Here is a 23,658-nt window from a genome sequence, read left to right as displayed (position 1 = left end):
TACAATTTACAATAGAAAGTGATTTGAAATCGTATAAAGAAAGATTTAAATACAATTTACATAAACGTAGAACAAACAATGTAAATGGAATGGACGCATTTACATACTTAGCCTTTGAATACACTTAGAAAAAGGATAATTTAATTCGATCAACAGGGATTGTATTATGCACACTTACTTATTTTTAAAAAAGTATATGAATTAGATGAATGTAATAAACTTAATATATGAATAATTGAATAGATTAAAGCACCTTGCAAACTTGCAAAATCTATGTATTCAATTATTGTAAGTTATTTTTTATTTCTGTGAAAAGTATAGGGAATATCATCAGATTTATGTTCACTAATATCTAAAATTTCTATGTAGAAATAAATCTTATCGGTCAGCAGTTTCCAAACAAGAAATCTCGGTGCTCCCGGCCCTGACAAAATAACTTTAGTGAGACGATCAACTAGTCGGTGCCTAATCAGTCTCTCTTCTCCAGACGACGACCTTTGCACTATATATTAGGAATGTTGCTGTGTTTGTACGTTATCTACATTTCTTGTAAGGTAACCCATTTATAATTATTACCTTAATAGAATGCTATTTTTTCTAAATAAAATTATTAACACTGAAGATATTCAACAATATAATATAAAAATTCAATATAGCTTAAAAATAAACATATGGTATGGTAATAAGTGGGTAAGCATGTAGGTAATATGTAGAAATTACCCAAAAGGAACATTCGAGATTTTCAAACAGATTCAAGCGCCATTAAACACTGAACGGCTAGACAAGCTCCAACTAACTAGCTCTTAAGCAACTCCATTTAAGTTAAATGTAAAATGGCGTCGAACTGATTTTCGCTTCGTTTGCTTTAGTTTTCATAAATGTTATATTTCAAGAATTTAGATTTAAATCTAATATGTCTGTTAAAATAAAAAAATATATATCTAATATTTATAAGAAGCTATAAGACAAACAAATTTTTGCGGCCAATTGGACTACAGTATGGGTCATATAATATGTTAGCCAACAAGCTGATGTATATAGAAACCGTATTTTAAATATGGAATCACTAAAGAACATTATTTGTATATGCATCATTTATAAAAAAACTTTAAGTAAAATATTGAAATACATAATTATTATTATAGTACACATAAAATATAAATTCGAAAAATGTAATTTTGAATAATGAATAAATATTTAGCGCCTACATTATTAGTAAAGCGTCTTGATCCAAAATGTCAAACATAATCCAATGTTTCACAAATAGATTTTCGGACTAAAATGAGCTCAGTAGCTGTGGTTTTATTACTTGTATTATGTAATTTTCTTCTTTGTTAAAATAACTGAGCTTGCTCGAAACAGACCTAATTTAGGAACAGAAAATGTAGGTATATAGAATAGTGAAACCCTTATGTACAAAAACGATCTGAAAGTCAGCCTTTTAACAATCAGTTCAGCCAACCTTTCTAATGTAACAAAATATAAAAGTTTGCTTTTATAATTTACGAAGATAATGACGTATTTTCACAGATGGGGGCAAAATTATTGATCCACTTTATATAAAATTCAGAGGAGAAATAGCCACACATACAGATACAAGTAACATACAAATAATATTTTGACAAAATCTGGCAGATTTCTTGCAATTGTAGTTTTATGTGTAAAAATGTATAAAAATCATTAAGTACATAATACTGACTCAATATTTTACCAAACTTAGTATTTACTCAATATCAAGTCCTATCGTGCCGTATACATATGTTATTTTAAATCATTTCAATTTTAACATTTATAAATATATCGCTGTGTCACGTCGATAAGTAATATACGACCGATTTTTCAATTTAATGTACCATTTACTCGGTTACAAATGTTTACGTGATTACGTCACGCTACGTTACAAAATAATCGTAATTCATGGCGGTTGGTATATATCAAACCTTTTACGAATTTATATTATTTCCTATGTATCCAATCTTATGTAGTATTTCCTAAACTCATACGATATTTATTCAATTATTCTACTATAAACAATAAAATAATATATGTGTACCTACAACAGCAAAGAAATAGCATTACTACACAGTTTGTAATCCAAAACCCAACATTGAATATAGAATATGACATCATCATAAAATCTATATGGATACCTTCCATAGTATATCAATAATCCCAACGGCCTTTCCAAATAGAATACAAAAATATGTATCTACCGCCTAAAAATACAACTCTCCGACCGCCCAGATATTAAATATAATAATTTATATATGTGTTTTGACCACTCCAAAAGAGGTCGAATAGAAATTGTCTGTATTTTATGCTTGTGTTCGTTATGTGATCGGCGAAACGTGATATCATTGTGACAATTCTATTTTAGAATAACTATTTTTTTCCTGTGTACTTTTATCACATATATGAAATACAATTAATTCGTTAAAAATAGGAAAACATAAATAGTAACTATTTTTACAACGAACCTTTGTGGAATTCTATACCAAAGAAATCTTTTGAAATTATTATAGTATCTAAGATTCTCTGAATAGAGTCTCTATTCAGGTAATTTTAGATACTGTAACGATTGTGTGACCTTATTCTACTATAACTATATAATCAAAAAGCTTCTATCATTGTAGTATTGTTACCAATTACCTACAACACATCTAAGTAATAATTATATCATACTGAATAGCTTTTTTCTTCTGCATTAGTTAAATGTTTCTTTAATTTTGTTATGAAATATATTATCAAACTTTCTATTAAAACAAATTGCTTATTTTCAGGTAAATGTCGCCTTAAGGATTTCATTTTTATCTTTATTTTTACGGTATGAAAATCTCGGGACAAATTGTTCTAATTTTTGTTCAATAAAAATATCCAACAAATCCGGGACGTGGTTGGAAACTTTACAGGTATTTCTTTGGGAAACTCACGAGATAAAAGAGTGTTGCAAAGATTCAAGGGAGATCAGGTATCTAAATGATCTTAGTATATCCAAAATTTTCGTAGTAAACAACTAAGCTAAAGTCGCCGTTCAAAACCCTTGATGTCTTTTCTTGAGTTTCTACTTTTATTGGGAAACGAATAAAGTACTAAAAGATTGGTAAACTCTTTGAGTTACTTTATATTCAAATTTATTGTACTCATTGCTTTGATTCTAGTTTAAAATATGTTAATTTTAAATTAAAATCCTATCTATCTAGTTATCTACATAGTTAAGTTTAGTTTAAACTAAACTATGTAAATATATAGGTACCTAGTTGTGTGTGTGTGCAAGTATAGTTATACCTAATTAACACTATCCTGATGACTCTGAATACTCATATTAAGTACAATATTATTCAATGTGATTATTAATTTATAATCATTAACTACAACAGTTTAGTGTAAACAATAAAATATTAAATTAAAGTATATTTCTTTTCAGGTATAAGTTGCGGTTAATACTGCTGGCTTATAGTGATAAAAACTTCTTAAGACTAGTGTTATCCGTGATGACAAACAAAATTATAGTGACTTAAAAAATTGTGCTCATAAAGAGGATGCGAAGGCGGGACGCGTAAATAGACATAAAATGACTAACTAGCATGACGGTGGGGAATTGACGTTTAGCAAATATGCGCAGTGGGTTAAAGATAATGTGGGGTATATAGTGTGAAGAAGTGTCGGGATGCAGAGGGAAGTGTGACGGTGGGCAGCTACCGAGCAGCGGATGCGGCGCGGCAGTGTATACAGCGTGAGCGAAGGCGTGGAGCGGTGCGCTTGTACTAGGTAAGAACGTTATTTATTGACTAGCAACCCGCCATTTCTTTGCACGGAATAAGATTTTTAATGGATTGTAATGGAGCTTATATTTTAAGTTAGAAAATACAATTCCATGCAGCACTCTTTGATTGATTGCTGTATAAATATACGGCAGACTGGCACACAGAAATTATATTTTTTTTTGTTATATAAGTCACTGTTAGGCACAAGTTTATCTTAGTACTTATAACTATAGTTTTTAAGTCATAAGACTTAAAAACTATAGTTATAAATTAGTTTCTTGTTAAAGTATATTAAGTTTATTTCAACAAAGATGATTTCTATTTCTTGTAAATGGAGTATTCCTTCTCTTATGTTTATTTATTTATATTTGTTTACTCTGCCGAAATCACATCATTCAAGAAACACAAGAACTTGTAATATTGTATTCTTACTTGAATATAACACGAAAAGACACAGAAATAGCTGATAACAAATTATTTCCGAAAATGTCCCTCGGGAACGAGAATAGTTCCGCTTTCGCAAACCGCGTGAAACAGCTAGTAATAATACAACTGTGCTCACAGCTGAAATGCCAGATGGATTAGTCATGACATTAATTAACGGGTGCCTGGTAATTCTTATAAATTTGGTCTAAAATGTAAAATGATTTAGATATCTTAACTACAGCCTCGTGAGAGCTGACAGTTAGTTACAAGCGCACTAATTATCCGGTCTGGTGTATATCCACCGGTAGTGCTAGATTAGGAATACATTATGAAATGCTGTGAAATTACAACAAACAATTTCCACTGTTAGACCAATACGAGTAATTTTACATATTAAGTACATAGAGACATTTTTTTCACTGAATGATCAATAAAAGATATTCAATTATACTTTATTTTCTCATGTGTTTATGTTACTTCTTCGTAAAACTCAACAGACTACGATAATTATTTGCTATTGTTAACATTTGTTCCTATATTGATTCCATAATCATTATTTTTTTAATAATACTACACTACACGAAACTTGATATACACATTTGGTGTTTTATAATACAAAGGATTATAGAGAATGAAGATAAATAAACCTTACAAATTAAATTAAATTTATTTTCCTTATCCTTGTAATTCCTTTCAGTGTAATTAACTTTATGTTATCTCCGACACATCAATTTATTAATTCTTCTGAAGTTATTATGAAAACTTGAAAATCCTATTTTAATTATTGATGTTTTTCAGAAACTATAATAATTTCCATCTGAATAACATATAAACTAAAACATACACAAACACTAAAAAAGTTTATTTGTAAACGATGTTATCATCTCGTGTTGCCTTGAGGGCAAAAACGTTTCTGCCACTTACCGTATTGACGGGTGTCAGGAGTCGATGTAGTAGAGTGATATCGGCTGATTGGCTGATCGATTTTCACCACACACTTCCAATTCAATGAACTGCCTACTCACAATTTCGCTCATGCCAGTTCATATCAATACTACCAGTACCTACACAAACATGGCGATGCCACACTGAGCCACAGACTACCCTATTGCTAAGTACAACATGTAAATTATTTTTGTTACAAAACTTTCTTATATTAATTACCAACGTTTAAAAAAATCCATCGCCGTATGTCTATGAAATAAATTTAAATATGTTTGCCATATTTTTACATGTACCTATTCCAAATTTGTTATTTACATTATAATATTCGTATACATTATTAAACACCATATAGGAAATGGTAAGAGTAGTACTCTAACAATCTAGTATTTGAGTGTATATATTTTTTTTTATTAGTTGTTTATTAGTTTTGTGTTAGTAATAATTATTTCTTGTACCAAAATCAGAAATATGAAATCGTATTGAATTATATTTCTCTAAATAATCATTTTGTCTGCTTACCTATTACCTATTCCTATAGGAAAAACACCTATTACAAATTTCACAGAAATGGAAGTCTATATATCATTTCACTGAAAGGGTTTTCATAAATATGACAGGTATGTTATCTGTAACTACATTTTAAAAGCTTGAACGATTTTTTCATCGACCTATAAACGTATACTGAGTAAATGTGCAAAAAGTTAATACGCAAAGTACTCATATGCTTAATCCCTAAAGCGAATAACACTCAGAGTATTAAGTGAGTAGAATGTGAATGATTCTAACGAATCAATTTGATTTCAAATATGTATAACTACTAATTTACAGTAAAATAATCGATTTGAAGATTTAAATTGGACCGCAATATTTCGTTTGAGATTAAATGCTCGACGGGATAAAGTACAAGCGACGCTTTACTACATTATATAAGGTCCTTAATTATGTAGTCCTCTAAATCAACACCAGCCATTCCCTTTCAACTTGGATTTTCCACAGTTCGTATGAAGGGTTCCCGTATTTCAGGGTTTGTAAGGTACAACTAAGCTATTAATCTTGCTTTGTTCAAGTACTTATAGGTGTAGAAAAAAGACGTGAAATGTTTTTCCGTAGCAGCGAACTTTTTTGAGATAAACGTGTGAATTATTTGAACGATTAAACCTATATTTCATCCATACTCTATACCCTCAATATAATAACCATCCACTTAATATATATGTATATATATTCATACTGCATTGAAATAACTCCTGAATTATTATACATTTATTTTTTATTTTGTGTGAGATAAAATAGCAAAACATTATTCTGTAAATTAAATTAATTTGTAATAACATTTTTCTGAAATATTATGGCAAAATATTTGTTACAATAATAAACTTACTACTTTTTTGAAGGTATATATCTATAACAAGTCATATACTATCCATTTATAAACTTTAATTTGTGTAGGGTTAATTCGACCTCACATGTAACATATTATGTACATAGATCAAATATATTTACATATATTTACATGTTTATATTATACTATTTATGTATAAAAATAACCAAATATGAAATTGAAAAACAACAGAACAAAATTACTAGTCAGAGATATTGCTACCGTTTTTAAACTCAGGACTAGGTCCAGGTCTAGGTAGTAACCCACTGCCCTTAGAATGAACTGACGCACTCGGTATGTTGGTTGTTACATGTAATGCTGTTTGTTTGGACGCAGGTAGCGCGGGCGCGGGTGCGGGTGCGCGTGCAGCCATGGCCGGCTGATGGAACCGGGCTGGTGGTCACCGTCGCCGTCGGCCTCGCCGCCGCCGCCGCCCCGCGCCCCGCCGCCCCGCTGTCGCTGTCGTCAGCCGCTCTCCACCAGCTACAACTGTTTACCGCACTATGGTATTTTTCATTGTTATTTACTTCACACTTTTTTTATTGTTCTATATAATTATACACATGTAAACGAGATATGTACCATGATAATATTATTTATGATGTGCTAGTTATTTCGCCACTGTTACAAACGTCCTAGTTCCGGGTCGACTGTGCGTTTGGTATCAGATTTGAACTATCTAGATTCATGATCTATAAATAATATCATCATGCTAAATATCCCATTTTGCTTAAAAACATTTATGGACACCATGATTAAGCACCCGATTTGTTATGCGATTTTGAGATCAAACCTATTTATCTTTACCTATTTCACCTGCATGAAATTTATAGCCTATGGGTAATCCTTAGTAATAAGCTTACTACTGTAAAGTTTCAATAAAATCCATTCAGTAGTTTTTGCGTGAAATATCCTCATATATTCTCCCTACTCACAAACTTTATAATAACATTTATAATATTAATAAGATGGGAAAGTGTATGTCTAATTGTTACCTTGTCAAAACTAAACAACTGAGCGGACCTTAATTAACCTTTGTCACGGGGCGAACAGGATAGGCTATCTGGTACCTCAAAAAGCAGACAAAGTCGTGTTAACAACTAATTATATATAAAAATATTTTTACGTCATCTTTAAAACTATGCCAACTCAGTTATTTATTGTACAGGGATCTCGTGATATTAAATTTATTACATCATCTACATGATATATATAGGATGAATAAATTACAATTCCATAAATAGAACATTTAGCTTCTTCAGTCTCAGTAGACATTGTCAGTCGTAAATTGTCCTTTCTGAATTTAGAATCAACAATTTACGTTATAATTACGACAAAAGCTCTACTCCTTCATCTTGAGATTCTTGGCGTTTATAAAGATATTCAGATATTATATTTTGTTTTAAGCATTGTTAAGATATATGTAATATTTGATATTATGTATTTATAAAAAACAAGGAATATAGTTGAAATTAATATTTGCAAAATTAGTACAGGACCACCATGGAATGTAAACCAATTTATGGCAAAAATATACTTCCACGTGTAACTAATCATAGTAAAATGTATATAGATAATAGACGACAATATTGACGAAAATATTATGTAAAACATAATACAAATAAATAGTAAACCCTTTTTAAATAACTGAAATACAAACTAACGTGTACAATTTGAATATGTAACCATAATAAAAAGTTCATTCGTTCTGTATTAATTTACTCTACTCATATTAGATTACTAATACTATGTAATATTATGTTATCTGTGCTAATACGTAAGTACGGCCCAAACACATCTCAAACTAACTTCCAAGACATAGAAAACACTCAGCCCAATACAAATGTTCTGTGGTGGAGCAGCAATACATTGACTTATAATACTATAAAATACTACTACTAGTACTATAAAGTATAATAATACTACATATAGTACTATACACTACATATACTATATACTACATATACTACATATAGTACTATAAAGTATAATAATCTACTATAGTTTGGTAGGATAGCAGTTAATAAACTGCTATCCTACCAAACTACTGAATACAACGATTAATTCGAATCTGCAATATCTACAACTTTAGTTACCTATAAATGCGTAATAAATAATATTTTTAATATAGATGCCATATACATGAAAAGTCCAAAAGAAGAAACAAATGTATTTTAATGGAATAATAATTGTAACTTGTTTTTACACAAAATACCTAGGCAGTCGTATTTTTTATATAGTATGGGGAAAACTGTTACACATGTATTTGCTCTCTGCTATGGCCTGTAATAAAATACACGAAAATTTATCTCTCTTGTATATTTAGGGTCACACAATTGCTGATGTAATTACTAGGATGTCAACCAAGCTGCTGGCTAATCCCAACTAATGAAAAGTGAATATCAGCGACAATCATCCACAATGTAATTGTTATAAAATATGAAAATCCATATACAAAACCCGACATCAGCTTTAGATGAACATTTCCTACAATGTACAATAAAATTATTTTATTTATTCACAGTAATAACTTAAGCAGATAAGAGCAAGCGAGTTAAAATTTAAAATACATCTACGGAACCCGATTAATGCGTGTCCGGCATACTGTTGGCCGGCACTGGTGTTGTTTTATTTATTATATTATTTGTTTTATTTTGCTTTAGGAAAAGATATACGTTAAAAGTAATGTACTCGGTTCACGAGGGAACGCCTACGCCTAAATACCATTACCGTTGATTGTGCTGATCCCGCCAAAAAAAACTTTTTTGGCAGAAGATACAAATATATCTGGCAAATTACACATGATTAATCGAACACCGGAATCTTACTCGATATATATTAAGCCATATTATTAAACTAGCAGCGTGGTATAAGATATTTTTGACATTTACTCGTTCACAAGAATCATATATGTTGACAGCTATCGTACGAAGATATTGTTACGTACATATCTTTATTTTCTATATATTTATAATATAATGTCGGCCTCAGTGCTCTAGTGAATTAGCACACCGTCATACTTCAGATGGTTACGGGTTCGATTCCTCGCGCGGCACAAACAATTATATTAATGAAAAAGGTTGTTTGTATCGGTCTGTGTATTTTCTGTATGTATTTACGAAAAAATCTATGTATTTGTATCAGTTATCTAGTACCCACAATATAAACTTTACCTAGCTTAACTTGGGTCTAGATGGTGCTGTGTGTATTGTCCTGAGATTATTATTATTAATGCACAATATTTGTGATTCTGACAGCGCCGTGGCCTAGGAACAAAACCGATACTTATGACGCGTTCAAATGTGTTGTTGTCCTTACAACAAAAAAACATTGAGTTATACATCTGAAGTTCTCTCTGATAATGAAAACATCAATAACGAAACCAAAAATTAATTCTAGAGACTGCAGTAGACTTACGTCCTCCACGTTATATTCAAATATGTCCAACGTGTGTCCCTGCTACCTTTTTCGGGGTAACAGTCGTGAAGGTATATTACGTTTGTATTTTATATTATGCGTTACTCCATTATCTAAGTACCTAATGTCTAATGCCTCTAAAAAATATGGTATTACTAGTAAGATGCCAAAAACACCATGGCAACTGCCTGTAATGTCTTAGATTAACGGCAGTCTATTCTATCCATATTCTAAGGTGCCGTATGGTATAACAAGAGAAGTATCTACTGCACTAATGTAAGTTAATACATAAACTGTAGATAAAATTAAAATATATCTAAAAAAAACAGTTCTTGCCACTTACATATACTGTTGCAGTATTGTAGTTTTTATAATATTAATATTATTAATACAGTTTTCTTTTTCATACTTGAGCTTACAATCGTTTTTCATGTCACATATTTCTAAGTTTACAACCATATTCTTCTACTAATGTAAATTATATTAGAAAAACAAAACACAACTCACAACACAAATGTAATGTAATAAAATATATAGATACGATTACATCGCCTAACCGAACGAATCTGAATGTTTAATATGATGTATATTAATATAATATATTTATATTTATTATTTTGTACAGACGGTTGGGGAGATGGTGAAGAGGAATCGACGGGTGGTGCGCTGCGCGAACGTGAACTACGTTCGCTACACCGCACCGTGCCCGCGCTGCGCAGGCGTGAGCTTGATACTAGGGCCATCAAACACCATTTCTACCCTGAAGGAGGATGGGGGTTTGTATCGATTAATCATTTTTATTTCTTCTATAACCGGCGTGGATACGTTTCCGGCTCACCTGATATTAAGTGATTACTGTCGCCTGTAACTTCCGGGAGTTTACATGTGTTGCTGGTCTTAAAAGAAAGATACAGGCAGGTAGAGTCACGAATCAAGGATCAGGAAAAGAATACCAGTGGGCGCGGATAGGCATCCGATCTCTGTGTTACATTGCTATCACTTACGGTGGTAAGTGAATATACGAGTACGAGTAAAATTGCACGATCAGATACAGAGTCCCGGTGGGGACTCTGTATCTGATAATAATTATAGTATGTTCGTACTCGTATATTTTTGAAATATTCACTTATACACGTTTTTAACGTATATTGTTATTATAACAATTAAAGTAGTTTAGAAAAATTTAAATTATATAGTTGAATTGACCATATTTAGTGATCTTATCTAGAATGGTCAAATGACCAACCGTTTAATATATCCCAAACTCGTGGTTCAACATAGCAAGTGTTCAGTTCAAGTTAATAATTTGATAACAGTAGACTAACTCCATCTCAACTCCTTAACTCTATAGGGGGCAAACACGATTTTGTCCGAAGAAGTTGAGCGGTCCCAACTTACTTGTAGATAGATATGTAACTACTTTAAATTAAAATTTCCTTGTTATAAGATTATTTAATTACTGAATTTCAGACGACCTCGGTGGTCCAGCGGTCTAGTACACCGCTTTACGACCGATGGTCGCGGGTTCGATTCCTCGCACGGCACAAACATTTGTATTCATGAGTATGATTGTTTGTATCGGTCTGGGTGTTTTCTATATATAATATGTATGTATTTACAAAAAAAAATATCTATGTATTTGTGAAAAAAAAAATTTAATAAGCAGTAATCGATGCTCTAGGTTCCAAACTTGAACGTACTTTCGTACTCTTCATTTCTAAGTTTGTTTTTATATCAATTTATCACAATATGTTACTTAAGAACGCTCTGCATTGATAAATATTGTACATTCGTATTGTAGAAAAAGATCATGAACTTGAATTATACAAAGATAAACAATATTTTTTAATACTTACGATTTTGGCAACTATGCCCGTGCAATTTTACTATGACAGCTGTGCAGTAAGCAAGCAAGACATAATTTATCATGCATCTGGGACACTATATTTCTCCTTAAAAACGTCGCAGAATAAAGCGGCTAAGAGATTGCATGGTAGTAGTGAGGATCGCCAACATAATGTACATTTAGATGTTTATTTATATATACATTATTGTAAAATTCATACTAAAGAGATTAAATATGTATGTTTCTACTTATCTATTTATTATATATTATGGTACCCTATCCACTACTGCCGTTAATATAAATAATAAAATATTTTGTTGCCAAAATAAGTAATTAATAATACATACCACATAAACCCAACGCTTTGACGTCTTTGATAGGCTATCCTTATTTATTAGGACCATAAGTTAAGATTAGATAGCTACAAAATACATAAAAACCGGAAAAAATGGATGGATACGTGTCATTAAAGATAATAATATACATAAACTCGAGTATGACGGCTGATAGGGATCACAGGAAAAGGAAAACATACTGCGCCGACCCCAAATAATGAGACAAAGGCAAGGCGATAATGACATAATGTAACACACATGCGAAGTACGGAAAGAGAAATTGTCTCTTCCCGTACCGAATTACAATATGCTTTCAACATTATATTCAATTATTCAGTATAGGTAACAGTAATTTGTTAGAGTAGTACCACGACAGACAAAATGTATCTCACTCCATATTAGTTAATCACCTGTAGTTAATGGATTACCAGCCTACACGATGCACAAACGTGTAAATATTATCACTAATATATTTTGTAGGTTATATTCACTTTTAGCCAGTTTCATAGACTTGGAGCAAAATATAGATAAGAGATCCACACAATAAATTTACCTACCTGAGGGGAATTTATGAATTTGATATCACACGCCGATCTCATCTCTTGAACGGTAAACGAATTTATATTTTCGATAGGTATTTTCATCTCCGTAGCTGTTGCCTTACACAAATGTAGATACACTTTAATTTAAAATTACATACACAAAAATTATGCACAAAAACTTGAGATGTTAAAAGAACAATACCTATTTATTATTAATTAAAAGATGGAAATTTTTCATTAAAAATTATACTTGGTACATAGATCCTAGTTTTGCCTAACTACCTTATTAGGCAAAACTAGGATCTATGTACCACTAATGAGAAAATATCGCGCAACGGCAGTACCAGATTAGTTTAGTGTAATAAGTTTTTTTACAATTATTTACAAATTGTATATCTTATATAAATGTTTTCCTAGAAAAAGGCTCAGAAAGCGGGTACACAGATTTGTATACTCGTAATAATTGTTTACATTCATCACCACCTCTAGTGTACGCGTTACCAAAACGTTTATAACAGTATCGAATTATCGGTAGATCTTAAATATTATTATCGGTGTAAATACATATTTCGTTTATATAGTGTATACAATAATATACTTATTATTAATAATACTACAAAACTTAAATAGTTTTTTTCTTTGTAGCATTTTAATAATTATTTTTCTGAATAAAAATTCTCCTAGATTCAACACAATTTCAGAATATATTTTTTAATATTAGTTGGTATTTGGTTACAAAATTAAATTCAAACAATAAATTGTGTATTATCAACGTACAAAAGAAAAAAAACAGGAGGAGATAAATTAGATATTTTATTTAGTTCTAATTCTGTGTGAATTTTTAGGTGGATCGTTTGTGGGGCAGCATTCCTTGCTCATCTGTTATCCACTGGTCTGCAGCTAGCCTACGGCGCTCTTCATGTTTACGCTCTAAGGCATTTAGGGCCGACTGCAGATCATGCCGGTAAGTTCCAGTTGGTTGATATTGTGCATTGATTTGATTACGCACGTTATCATACATATTCATCACTTTGTGCAAATATTGAATTTGCAGTAGAAATTCAAATTTATTGCTGCTGTAAATTCAATTTATGGTTTAGTAGGATAGCTGATTGCATGTCGATATTTGTATATATAGAAATAATTTAGGAAATATTATCACTAATCCTGACAGTTAATTACTATCTACTTATAATTTCATCACATAATACTACTTCCATATAATACTAAAACCCTTTAGTTTAATATTAATAATAGCATTCTTCGATAACAATCACGTTACGTCTGTCTGTATATCCGCGTATCATATAACATAACTCTGTCATAATTCTGTACTTCCTTAATAATATTATTATATTTGATACTTTAGGATTCGGGTGAATCTAAGTCCTATATAATTTCATAGAAGTCTTTACCACATCCTTTCTATGTTGTGCGAGGTTTTTAGTAGCTAGACACACGTGATAAATAGACATTGTTAGGATAAAAATAGGGGTACTTATTGAACCCTAAAACCGACAAAGCTTCAATGTGTCAAATAAATGGTCGATTGAAGTAGAGCCGGAAACAGTGGAAGTGGATGGGCAACTGCGCGACACGGAAAGTAATCTATCAACGGTAACCCTCCGGTAATATTTAAAGAAACAAACAAAAACAGAAGACTATTTAACACTACGAGCCAAATGAAAGCTTAAGAATATTATGTAAACGAGTTCACCTTAACCATTTTATATTTCGAAGATTTCTTGAAAGGCAATTTAATCAAACATCTTTATTATTCCAATTTGACTACATTTTCATAATAAATCATTCACGAATATCTTTTACCCATCTACAAGAGAAAGGAAGGTAATATTTATCATATGTACTATATGTTTGAAGCCATGCTAACTTAAATAGCTAACATTTAAATTAATGTGATGACATTAGATACGGATTACGATTTTCATTTTCATTTTATCAACATCACAATAATTAAATTAAATAATGTAAATCAAAATCTAAAGCTTTTGAAATGACCATGCCTGTTAATTTGTCTCACTACTTTAACCTTGCAGTCTGTAAATCTGTATAATCGAAATTTGACTTCTTCACGTTCACTTGTTATTTAACAATGTTTTTGTATCATGACGCAATTTACGCTAACAAGCCGCAGTGTTTTGACAAGTAAAATTTAAGATTGGATATTAAGCAAATGAACTTTCCCAGTCACCGGCGGTATTTGCGACCCCACCCGCCTGATTTATTGAATTAATTTTCCGAGATTCACGACATAGGCTGAATATTAAGAGGTAGAAGTAATTTCGGTTATGAACGCGGTCTTTGTTGTCAGTGGTTTCATTGGGCGGAGCGGCCGAACATAACTCTGTCACAATTGTACCGCCTTAGGAATTATTATTTGGCGAGACGTTAACGAGTTAAGCTACCCTACCTACGTTTGCCTTGTTGCTGTAGGTGACAAGGCGTGAATTGCAGAGCTTAGTGAAATGAGTTTAATGTAATTACCTTCCAGATGGATAATAATTAAATATTAAATTGATGCTAATATCAAGTGAATATGTATCTAAATACTGAATTGTAACTAATTATGAAGATTACGAAAAATACTTTCGTAATTTTTATAATTACTATTAAGAAATTGATTTAGTTTCATACGTTTATATAATGAAAACAAGAAGTAATAATAAAATATAAATAAATAGTACACGCATTTTATATTTTCACTTTTATTCGTAGGTATTGTTTAACGAATTTGACTTATAATTTCATATATATATGTTGTTGTATATTATAGCCTAATTATGCTAATAAGATTATTTATTTTGTAACATATCCCTCAAAATGATAGTCATAAACTAAGAAAGCAACCGCTACTATACTATACTGCATCATCGATGTAATAAAAAAATATCTTATTAATGAAATTGACAAGAAAAACTATTCCACTAAAACTTTCGAGACGAGAAAACGGGACGCGCTGGGACTAAAATGACGTAACCAAATAATCCAACTCTATACTAATACTTACTTTCTTAAAGCTTATTCACCATCCAACGAACGGTAGCATAATATTACAATATATGAAACAATAATGGTAATTCTACTCTGTATCGTGTTGTTTACAAGACGTAAATGTATTCATAGTTGTTGAAATGCATAGTTTACTCAAAACTTTTGTTGGAAGATTTATTATTATGTTTGACTATGTTAGATTTTTATACATAATTTCACTCGAACAAATTTGTTGATATTACCTAGCCATCAAGTAAGTATTTACTTATCTCAATTCAAATAAATAGAAACGCGTATGTAAATATGAATATGAAGACAATTCATCCATTTTTAAACATGATGATCTACTACATTTACCGTACAGATTATCAGACTCTAGATGTCATTTACGCAAAACAATATTACCATACAAATCTTCAAAATAATGTATGTGTATACATTATTTTGAATACAAATTACTGTATAACTTATAACCCCATATTTGTTTCCATCTTTACATTATACACCAATAATATGTAGTCCAAACTTAAAATGTCTTCATTCCTTTCAATAGACATATACCAAGAAGCGTCTAAATTTATAAGGTACATTATCGCATAGAAATAATAAAATCCAAAAACATGAATTAGTATTTCCTGGCGCTTTCACTTTCACAACTTCGCCAGAGAATACTTATATAGATTTTGTTGTCTCATTTGCAAATATGAATAATAGTATTTTTTTATCTGTATACTATTTCTTGTGTAGGGATCAGTCCCTAATATACAAGTATCTGGCTACATAAGAAGATACAGTAGCCGCCGAAATGCGGCATTATATCTCTGTGTTCTTTTATATCTATATATGTTATTATCTCTTATTATATCTATATTATTGTCAATGCTTACCTATATATGTTTAATAAATCAAATTTCTTAAAATTTACAAAATCTGCTTAAAGAATTTAATACAGACCTTACATAGAAGAATTCTTTAAGTGATCTAAACACGCGGGAGCGTGTCCAAGCCAAATTCAAGTAAGAGAACTGGCGTGCAACACCGTGTGTTAGTAGATATAACACATGTTCACATTTATAATATTATTCATATTTTTAAGGGCTAAATACAATTTATAAACTACAATATATACATATATATATGAAACAATCGACTAACAACTCGTTGGAAGATAGATAAAACAAACGAATTCTTATGTTTCCAACTTAACCGATACATTGAAAAGTAACTTACAAACAACAACTGCCAAAAAACAACAATTCCGCATTTCATTCACTCACAATTACCCTCCGCAAATGGCTCAACATCCGTAGTTGCGTCCTCCTATTTAAATGTAGTAATAAAATATGAACATGGAAACGCACTTTTTGTTTTCATTAACGACTAAATTAAAAGATGGAAAGCAAGTAAGGAAATAAATTATTCTTAATGTATTATGTTTATATATAATACAGCGAAAACAAAAACGATTAGCTAAAGTGGAAAGAAAAGATTGAGGAACATATGGATGACAAAGAAGAAACAATTTCAACAACGACAATGAGAGTGACAATATTTATAATGCACAACAAGCTCTCACCGATGGTAATTGCGTTAAGTGAAACCCTGAAACGGCTGGCTTTATTTCCGAAATTACCGCTGTCTCACATTTAGGCTAATGTATTTTAAGAAATATCTCTCGTATTCTCAATTAACGTGCTAGCTGTAGTACCAAAGAAATTCTTTTGAATGGTATTATGTATAGTAATTTACCTCAGTACTGAACAATATTGTACGAATTTACCACATAATAAGAACACGGAAGATTCTGTATAAATATCGTCCACCGGCACGTCCCTTGCTTATAATGTCGACAACGGTGGTAAATAACACATGATGTTATAGTACCTAAGGTCAATTTTAATTGAATACTTTATTGATAGAAAACAGAAATAAAAGTTAAACAATGAAAATTAAAATTTACTAATATTTAATCATTTTAGTTCTCAGCTTTCGAAACAATTACTTAATGTTCTATCGTGTTCCCGTCATATTTAATTACGAGTATTACAAGCTTCCATTTTTCTTCTCATTTTTGTTACTTCTTTTAAATAAACGTTGGGGAATTGTTTTACATTTCGTAATGATTAATTCATCGTTGATTTTAATGTTAATGTTCCTTTTCTGTGAAGTTTGGGCCGGAGCAATATGTGTCGGTGTATCCCGAGCAGCAGGCGCGCTTGTTGCTGGTCGTAAGAAGTCACCACGATTGGCTGCGCTCTTAGGAGGATTGCTGTTACCTCTCGCCTGCCTCTTCACATCATTCGCTACGCAACTCCATCAGACAATGCTTAGTTATGGTATCACAATACAGATCGTTTATTATTTTAATATTTTTTAATTTTCTTTAAGATATTCAATATTGGTGTTCATTACTCGTAGGTTGTTAATATCAACCATTTCATTAAAACTTTACAAATGTAAGGATATTTTTTAAGCAATAATTGTAATATAAACTTAAATGTTTTAAACCTTTTCATTTCATTTCAATGTAAATTTGTATTCATATGTATAATTTTATTAATCAAATTAGGCAGATATATACATTACCTGTACGTATTACAGGCGTCGTGCTAGGCATAGGCTGTGGCTTGGTACGCGAAGCTGCTGGCCTGGTACTTGGTGCCTACTTTCGTCGAAGACGACAATTTGTGGAACTAGTCGCCCATGCTGGTGGGGGAGTCGGAATTGCTCTCTTTAGCGTTGCATACAAGGAAGCTGTAGGGTAAGCTTTCATAACCTAATTAAGATTAAACTATAGAAATAATAACCATTTAATTATAATAGTCTATTCTACTGTGTGTATTAGTAATATCTATAATAACCACGTTATTTTTAATAAAGCGACAATGTTACTTTTATTCATATAATCTCTAGAACAACTACAAATAAGATTTAAAAAAAATATTTATCTTTACAGCTAAAGTACAATTAATTTTAATTATAATTATCATAGTGAACTGATTTGACTAGTTTCATATACGAGTATGTAATTAATAATTATGTGATATTGTTTTGTTGTAGAAAACTGGGATGGCGACTAGGTTTGCAAGCAGTGACAGGAGTCCTCGTACTAGCCTTCTTTCTAAGCGCTGTTTACCGAAGTGCCTCTCTCTATCATCCCCAGAGACGTGCCATTCTTCATCTTAAAAATCAACGGCGAAAGGTCAGCACAATAATTCTCAATTAATGAGGAAATAAGTTTAATATATTTTCTTCTAATAATTTTCTTTGGCATTAAAATTAGGGAAATAATCAAGGAACAAGAACACTGAGCTAAATTTATTTGCTGGATTCGCTTTTCATTATAGAGATTCTGGGTACTTTAAGATTCCGTCATAAACACAAAGCTTATTAAGAAATTGTTCCTTCATTTTCAACGACGAAACTGTACTCTCAAATAGCGCTCTTGATTAAAGGAGTTGACTTATACATATATAATTTATATATTACACTCATAAAAACAAAGTTATGAGTTTATGTTGTACATGTATTATCATTGTAATGTAATATAATTTTAATTTGTAGATAAGTATTCTATGTGAATGTTATATAATTTGTAAAATTTTTTATGACAGGTAAAAGAAAAGAAAGGCCTAAAGAGACCTCCTCTTATCGACCTAAGCCCTCTCCGTTCTCGGCCGGCAAAAGTTTTGTTGTTGGCCGCTGGATTAGCAGCTTTTGGGCTTTATACTCCAGTTTTCTTTTTGGTAAGCTGATATTACTATGTAATTATTACTTTTTTCTGTTGCTCACAATATTAACCGATATATTTTTTTAGGCTTTACAAGGATTTCAAGAAGGTTTAGAGGAGAGTGCATTGGTGTTGCTTCAGACATTTCTGGGGTTCGCCGCAGTCCTCGGTTGCGCTGGCTTTGGGCTCGTGCTGGTGCGACCGTCGGCTCAGTGCCTTGTCTCTAAACAATATTTGTGTCAAACCGCTATGCTGGGAATAGGTAAAGAACAATATTCCATTTACTATACGCAAATATATTTCTCTACAATTTTTAATTTAATATTGTTCATGTTTTGTCGTAGGGATCTCCATGCTGGCCTTAAGCAGCGTTGAAGGTTATCACGGATACGTTCTATTTGCATGGATGTATGGATTATGTTTAGGAGGCTTTTTATATTCAATAAAAATGCTCACTATGGAACGCGTTCGAGGAAGACATTTTAGTAAAGTATGGGGTATGTATTTTGCTTATATGGCATTTTATTAATATAATTGGACATTTTACAATCAAATTAACATGTTTAATGTCTTTCCAGGTTTTGTTCAAGGAGCTGAAGCTATCCCTGTGATCGTCGGTGTACCTGTAACGGGATACATCAACCAGCAAGCGCCAAGGGCTGGATTCTACTTCTCGACTGCAGCGACACTGGCCGGTGCCTTATTATTATTCTTTGTCGGGTTCTCGAAAAGAGAACCGGAACCACCGCCTCCTGCACCCGCCCCTACTATATCTGAGGCCTGTCCGTGTGTGACACCCCCGCGCTGTGAACCAGCATGGTGTGCGTGTAGCGCAGGCGGTGCTACAGCGTACTGCGCTTGGCCGGGCCCTACTTGCGGTTCTCGTTTGCCAAAATCATTGTCATATGCAGCACCACTCGACCGCGTTTGCTGTTCTGCTGCTCACTGCCCAGACTGCTATCGGCGCACTGTACCTTTGAGACCTTCACGCAGTGTTCCTGAAGGGTTAGCAAGACGTGGTAGTACTTGGAATCGTGGTGGCTCCTGCAGAATGCCCTGTCGCAGGCGTGAACATCATCTCATAGAACAAATTACTACATCGGTATGATATACATTAATGAGAAGCCTCGAGTATTTTAATAAACTCTGTGCATGGTGTAATAAGGTTTTGAAGAACTATAATATAGGTATGAATGCGACAAAGCCACAGGAGTGAGTACTAAAGGCGTGTAAATAATTAATTCTTATGTAGATGATATTCTTAATTGGGGTCGAAGAGATAGATTAGTTCTGAAAGCAATAAAAAGAGAACGATGTTTCTGTGCTCCTGAGTTCTATCCTCGCCTCGAAAACTGTACCGTGAATTTTACCAGACATATATTGTCTATTTATGTGTATTTATAAAACTTCACTATAAATTCACAACTAGAAGATCTTGAATTGTATCCATCTATAGTATATGTACACTGTATCGTATATTTACAGTGGTACGTATTTTTACATTTCAAAAGTAGACATTGGTTGATTGTATAATAAAATTAGCGCTCATTTTTTAAGTCTTGAAGTACTTGTGGGACCTTTATCATAGTAGTTGGTACTAATATATTAAAATAATAGAAACCAAAAAAATCTTAAATCTTTATGTCCTCATTGTCTTGTACGAAAATATTATATTGTAAAATATCATCAACACTAACTTAAAGTTTCCTTTATACTCAGTGGCTAGTATTATTAAAATCATTAGATGAATATAATATGTATCTATATCATTACTCTGTGTTATAAGAAAATAATCGAGTCAATTTTAGCAAATTATTCGTTATATTGTAATACATCTTACATAGATATGTTTTTGGAATGTTTAGTTTATTATTGTTAACAGAATATTTTATTGTTCGTTAGATGTATGTAATTATATTTTTGATGTTATGCGATTTGTTGTTTTTTACCAAAGTGTGATTTACAATCTTGGTGATGAAATCAAATGATATTAAAGAAATTTAGCAAATAGCTGTGTTTATTTATGTTCCTCACAAAAATATTTGTAATTAGGTGGGACAACAATTTTGACACTATTTTACTATACCACTATAATTGAGAATAAAATATAAAAAGACTCCAAATGCCAAAAAAAATTGAAAAATAATTTAATCAGAAATGTCATTTAAAAGACAAAAATGCCAGTACAAATTTATGTAGGTATGTTCTACTTAGTAATTTGCGTCAGTAGGAAGATTTAATGGTAAATACAGAATACAGTATTTATAAATGTTTAATTCTTCGCACGCTATTTATTGAAGTATCGGTTTGATATATCGGTGCTAATTAGTACAGAATCTAAAGCAATTTAAGTAATAGAAACCATTGTTATAACTTCTTTAAAATCCTTTTTAAGGAATAAAATAATATTACAGAATTCAGTTGAAAGACACTGCTATTCATGTAATAAAAAAAATACTGATGTTGGTACTTGATAGATAAATTTCTATGTACCTAGATACGAACGATTCGCCAACGTTCATCACTGATATCGATTCTCCTTTTTCTACCACTGAATTTTGGCAATGCTATCACAGAAATCCGATTTACGCTGTGATTGTATCTACATTCGGAATAAAGATGAAGCCCGAAATAAGCTCCCGGTTTTATTAAGGAACGGACACGTAAAGGTCGGTATAAGTTTCATTTAATGTTTGTTCTGTTGTACAATACCTACATATTTGTTATTTAAGCAACACAGCCAGCTTCTAATAAAGTTGTAACCTGTAATATAAATGATCACAAATGGGATCAAAGAATCATTGACAACTAATGTCTTTACAATGTACACTTGAAATGCCTTGCTTTTAGCTAAAAATACTTACCTATTTGATTTCAACGGTGCAACAGGCAATCTTATCTGAAATTAATTTGTTTTTGTTTGTAATTGGTGTTTTTAACAAACGAAAGGTTGATTCAGTTAACGTTTATATTTTTTTAATACTGGCATATTCGAGAAATAAACATAAAAATAGGAATAATTTCTTGGTTTATAGTTTCTCGAATTCAACATATGGTAATAGTCTCATGCACACGCTTAGTTATTAATGGCAACGGCTCTCAAAATCTCAATACCCCATAGAAACTCAATACGCTTGTAGTACAGATTAATGAATCTTCATAAAACGTGATCGGGTTTGTAATGACAACGTCCCATTTAAGAGAGTACGTTCTGTAAAACTCGCACCGTCTAAATTTTCTAATTAAGTTATATAATTTAATCAAGGAAAAAAGTTTTTTTTTACTGGAGTGGCAAACAGTCTAACGGCCGACCTGACGAAAATAATAATATAGCAACGGTCGCTTATAATCATGGACAGCACCGCGGACATCACAACCTTACAATATCATACATTGTAATATTACTGCTATATCTGATCCATCAATTCAAATCAGAACTGACAAAGCGAACTCCTTAATTTGTATGTATTTGCCAAAAATATGTATGTATTTATATCAGTTCTTTAATACCCATAACACAAGATTTGCTTGGCTTAGTTGGAAACTAGATGTGTGATTTGACCCGAGACATACACAACTATTTCCGTTATGGTAAAATTATATACCTATTTATGTACTATATATAATTTTATCAAAATGGACACCAACCTCATTTTATGCAAGATCTTTAAACAACAACAATTCCTTAAAACAACCTCGAGATAAAAGCTCGGGAACTGTTCAATGTGTTTTAAGTTTGGTACACAAAGATATCCACAGACTAAGATCCATTTTAACATCTTTGTCACGTATGCACGTACGTTTCGCCATCTTTACTTTCACTAAGTGCTAAAATGGGCAACATGTTGAATGAAACTAGATCTGATTTCAAAATAGAAATTGACACATCAATGCTTATCTATTATTCAAGATTTTCATATGGGTTGACATGACGTAACAAATAAATTTGTTTAAAAAGAAACTTTAAACATTTTACTTCTCAACATACCTCTCTAAATCTATATAATATATTTATAACGAAATTACATATACGAAATTCAGCAACACTCTCACATTTTGTGGAACTGTAGTAGTACAAACTATGCCTGGAGATGTAGGTACATCTGTAATAGGTATCACAAATAAGAGAATATAATAGGGCATTCATAATACCTCACGCAGGGGGGAAAGAGGATTGTTAGTAATGTGGACTGATGACTGTAATGCTAACAATGTACCATGTCAGGTTAACCTTCACGCGATTTCCCCTAGAAATTATCA

General features: G+C 31.7%; 1 protein-coding gene across 1 annotated transcript in view; it reads left to right on the top strand.

Annotated features, from left to right (window-relative positions):
* Nucleotides 1-21,371, top strand: part of LOC131847207 (monocarboxylate transporter 4-like) — a 66,636-nt gene extending 45,265 nt beyond the window's left edge. Inside the window, exons 2-12 of the mRNA XM_059196696.1 lie at nucleotides 3,425-3,768; nucleotides 6,853-7,022; nucleotides 10,559-10,709; nucleotides 13,502-13,620; nucleotides 17,837-18,004; nucleotides 18,270-18,429; nucleotides 18,729-18,870; nucleotides 19,283-19,414; nucleotides 19,486-19,660; nucleotides 19,743-19,895; nucleotides 19,977-21,371. Of these exons, the coding sequence (XP_059052679.1) occupies nucleotides 6,899-7,022; nucleotides 10,559-10,709; nucleotides 13,502-13,620; nucleotides 17,837-18,004; nucleotides 18,270-18,429; nucleotides 18,729-18,870; nucleotides 19,283-19,414; nucleotides 19,486-19,660; nucleotides 19,743-19,895; nucleotides 19,977-20,506 (1,854 nt within the window). The 5' untranslated portion in view covers nucleotides 3,425-3,768; nucleotides 6,853-6,898 and the 3' untranslated portion in view covers nucleotides 20,507-21,371. The remainder of the gene's footprint in view (nucleotides 1-3,424; nucleotides 3,769-6,852; nucleotides 7,023-10,558; nucleotides 10,710-13,501; nucleotides 13,621-17,836; nucleotides 18,005-18,269; nucleotides 18,430-18,728; nucleotides 18,871-19,282; nucleotides 19,415-19,485; nucleotides 19,661-19,742; nucleotides 19,896-19,976) is intronic.
* The last annotated feature ends 2,287 nt before the right edge of the window (nucleotides 21,372-23,658 follow it).

Source organism: Achroia grisella, unplaced genomic scaffold (genome assembly GCF_030625045.1).
Source record: "Achroia grisella isolate CSIRO2021 unplaced genomic scaffold, CSIRO_AGI_Agris_v1 utg516, whole genome shotgun sequence".
Classification (NCBI taxonomy): domain Eukaryota; kingdom Metazoa; phylum Arthropoda; class Insecta; order Lepidoptera; family Pyralidae; genus Achroia; species Achroia grisella.
This window is presented reverse-complemented; position numbering and strand designations above follow the sequence as displayed.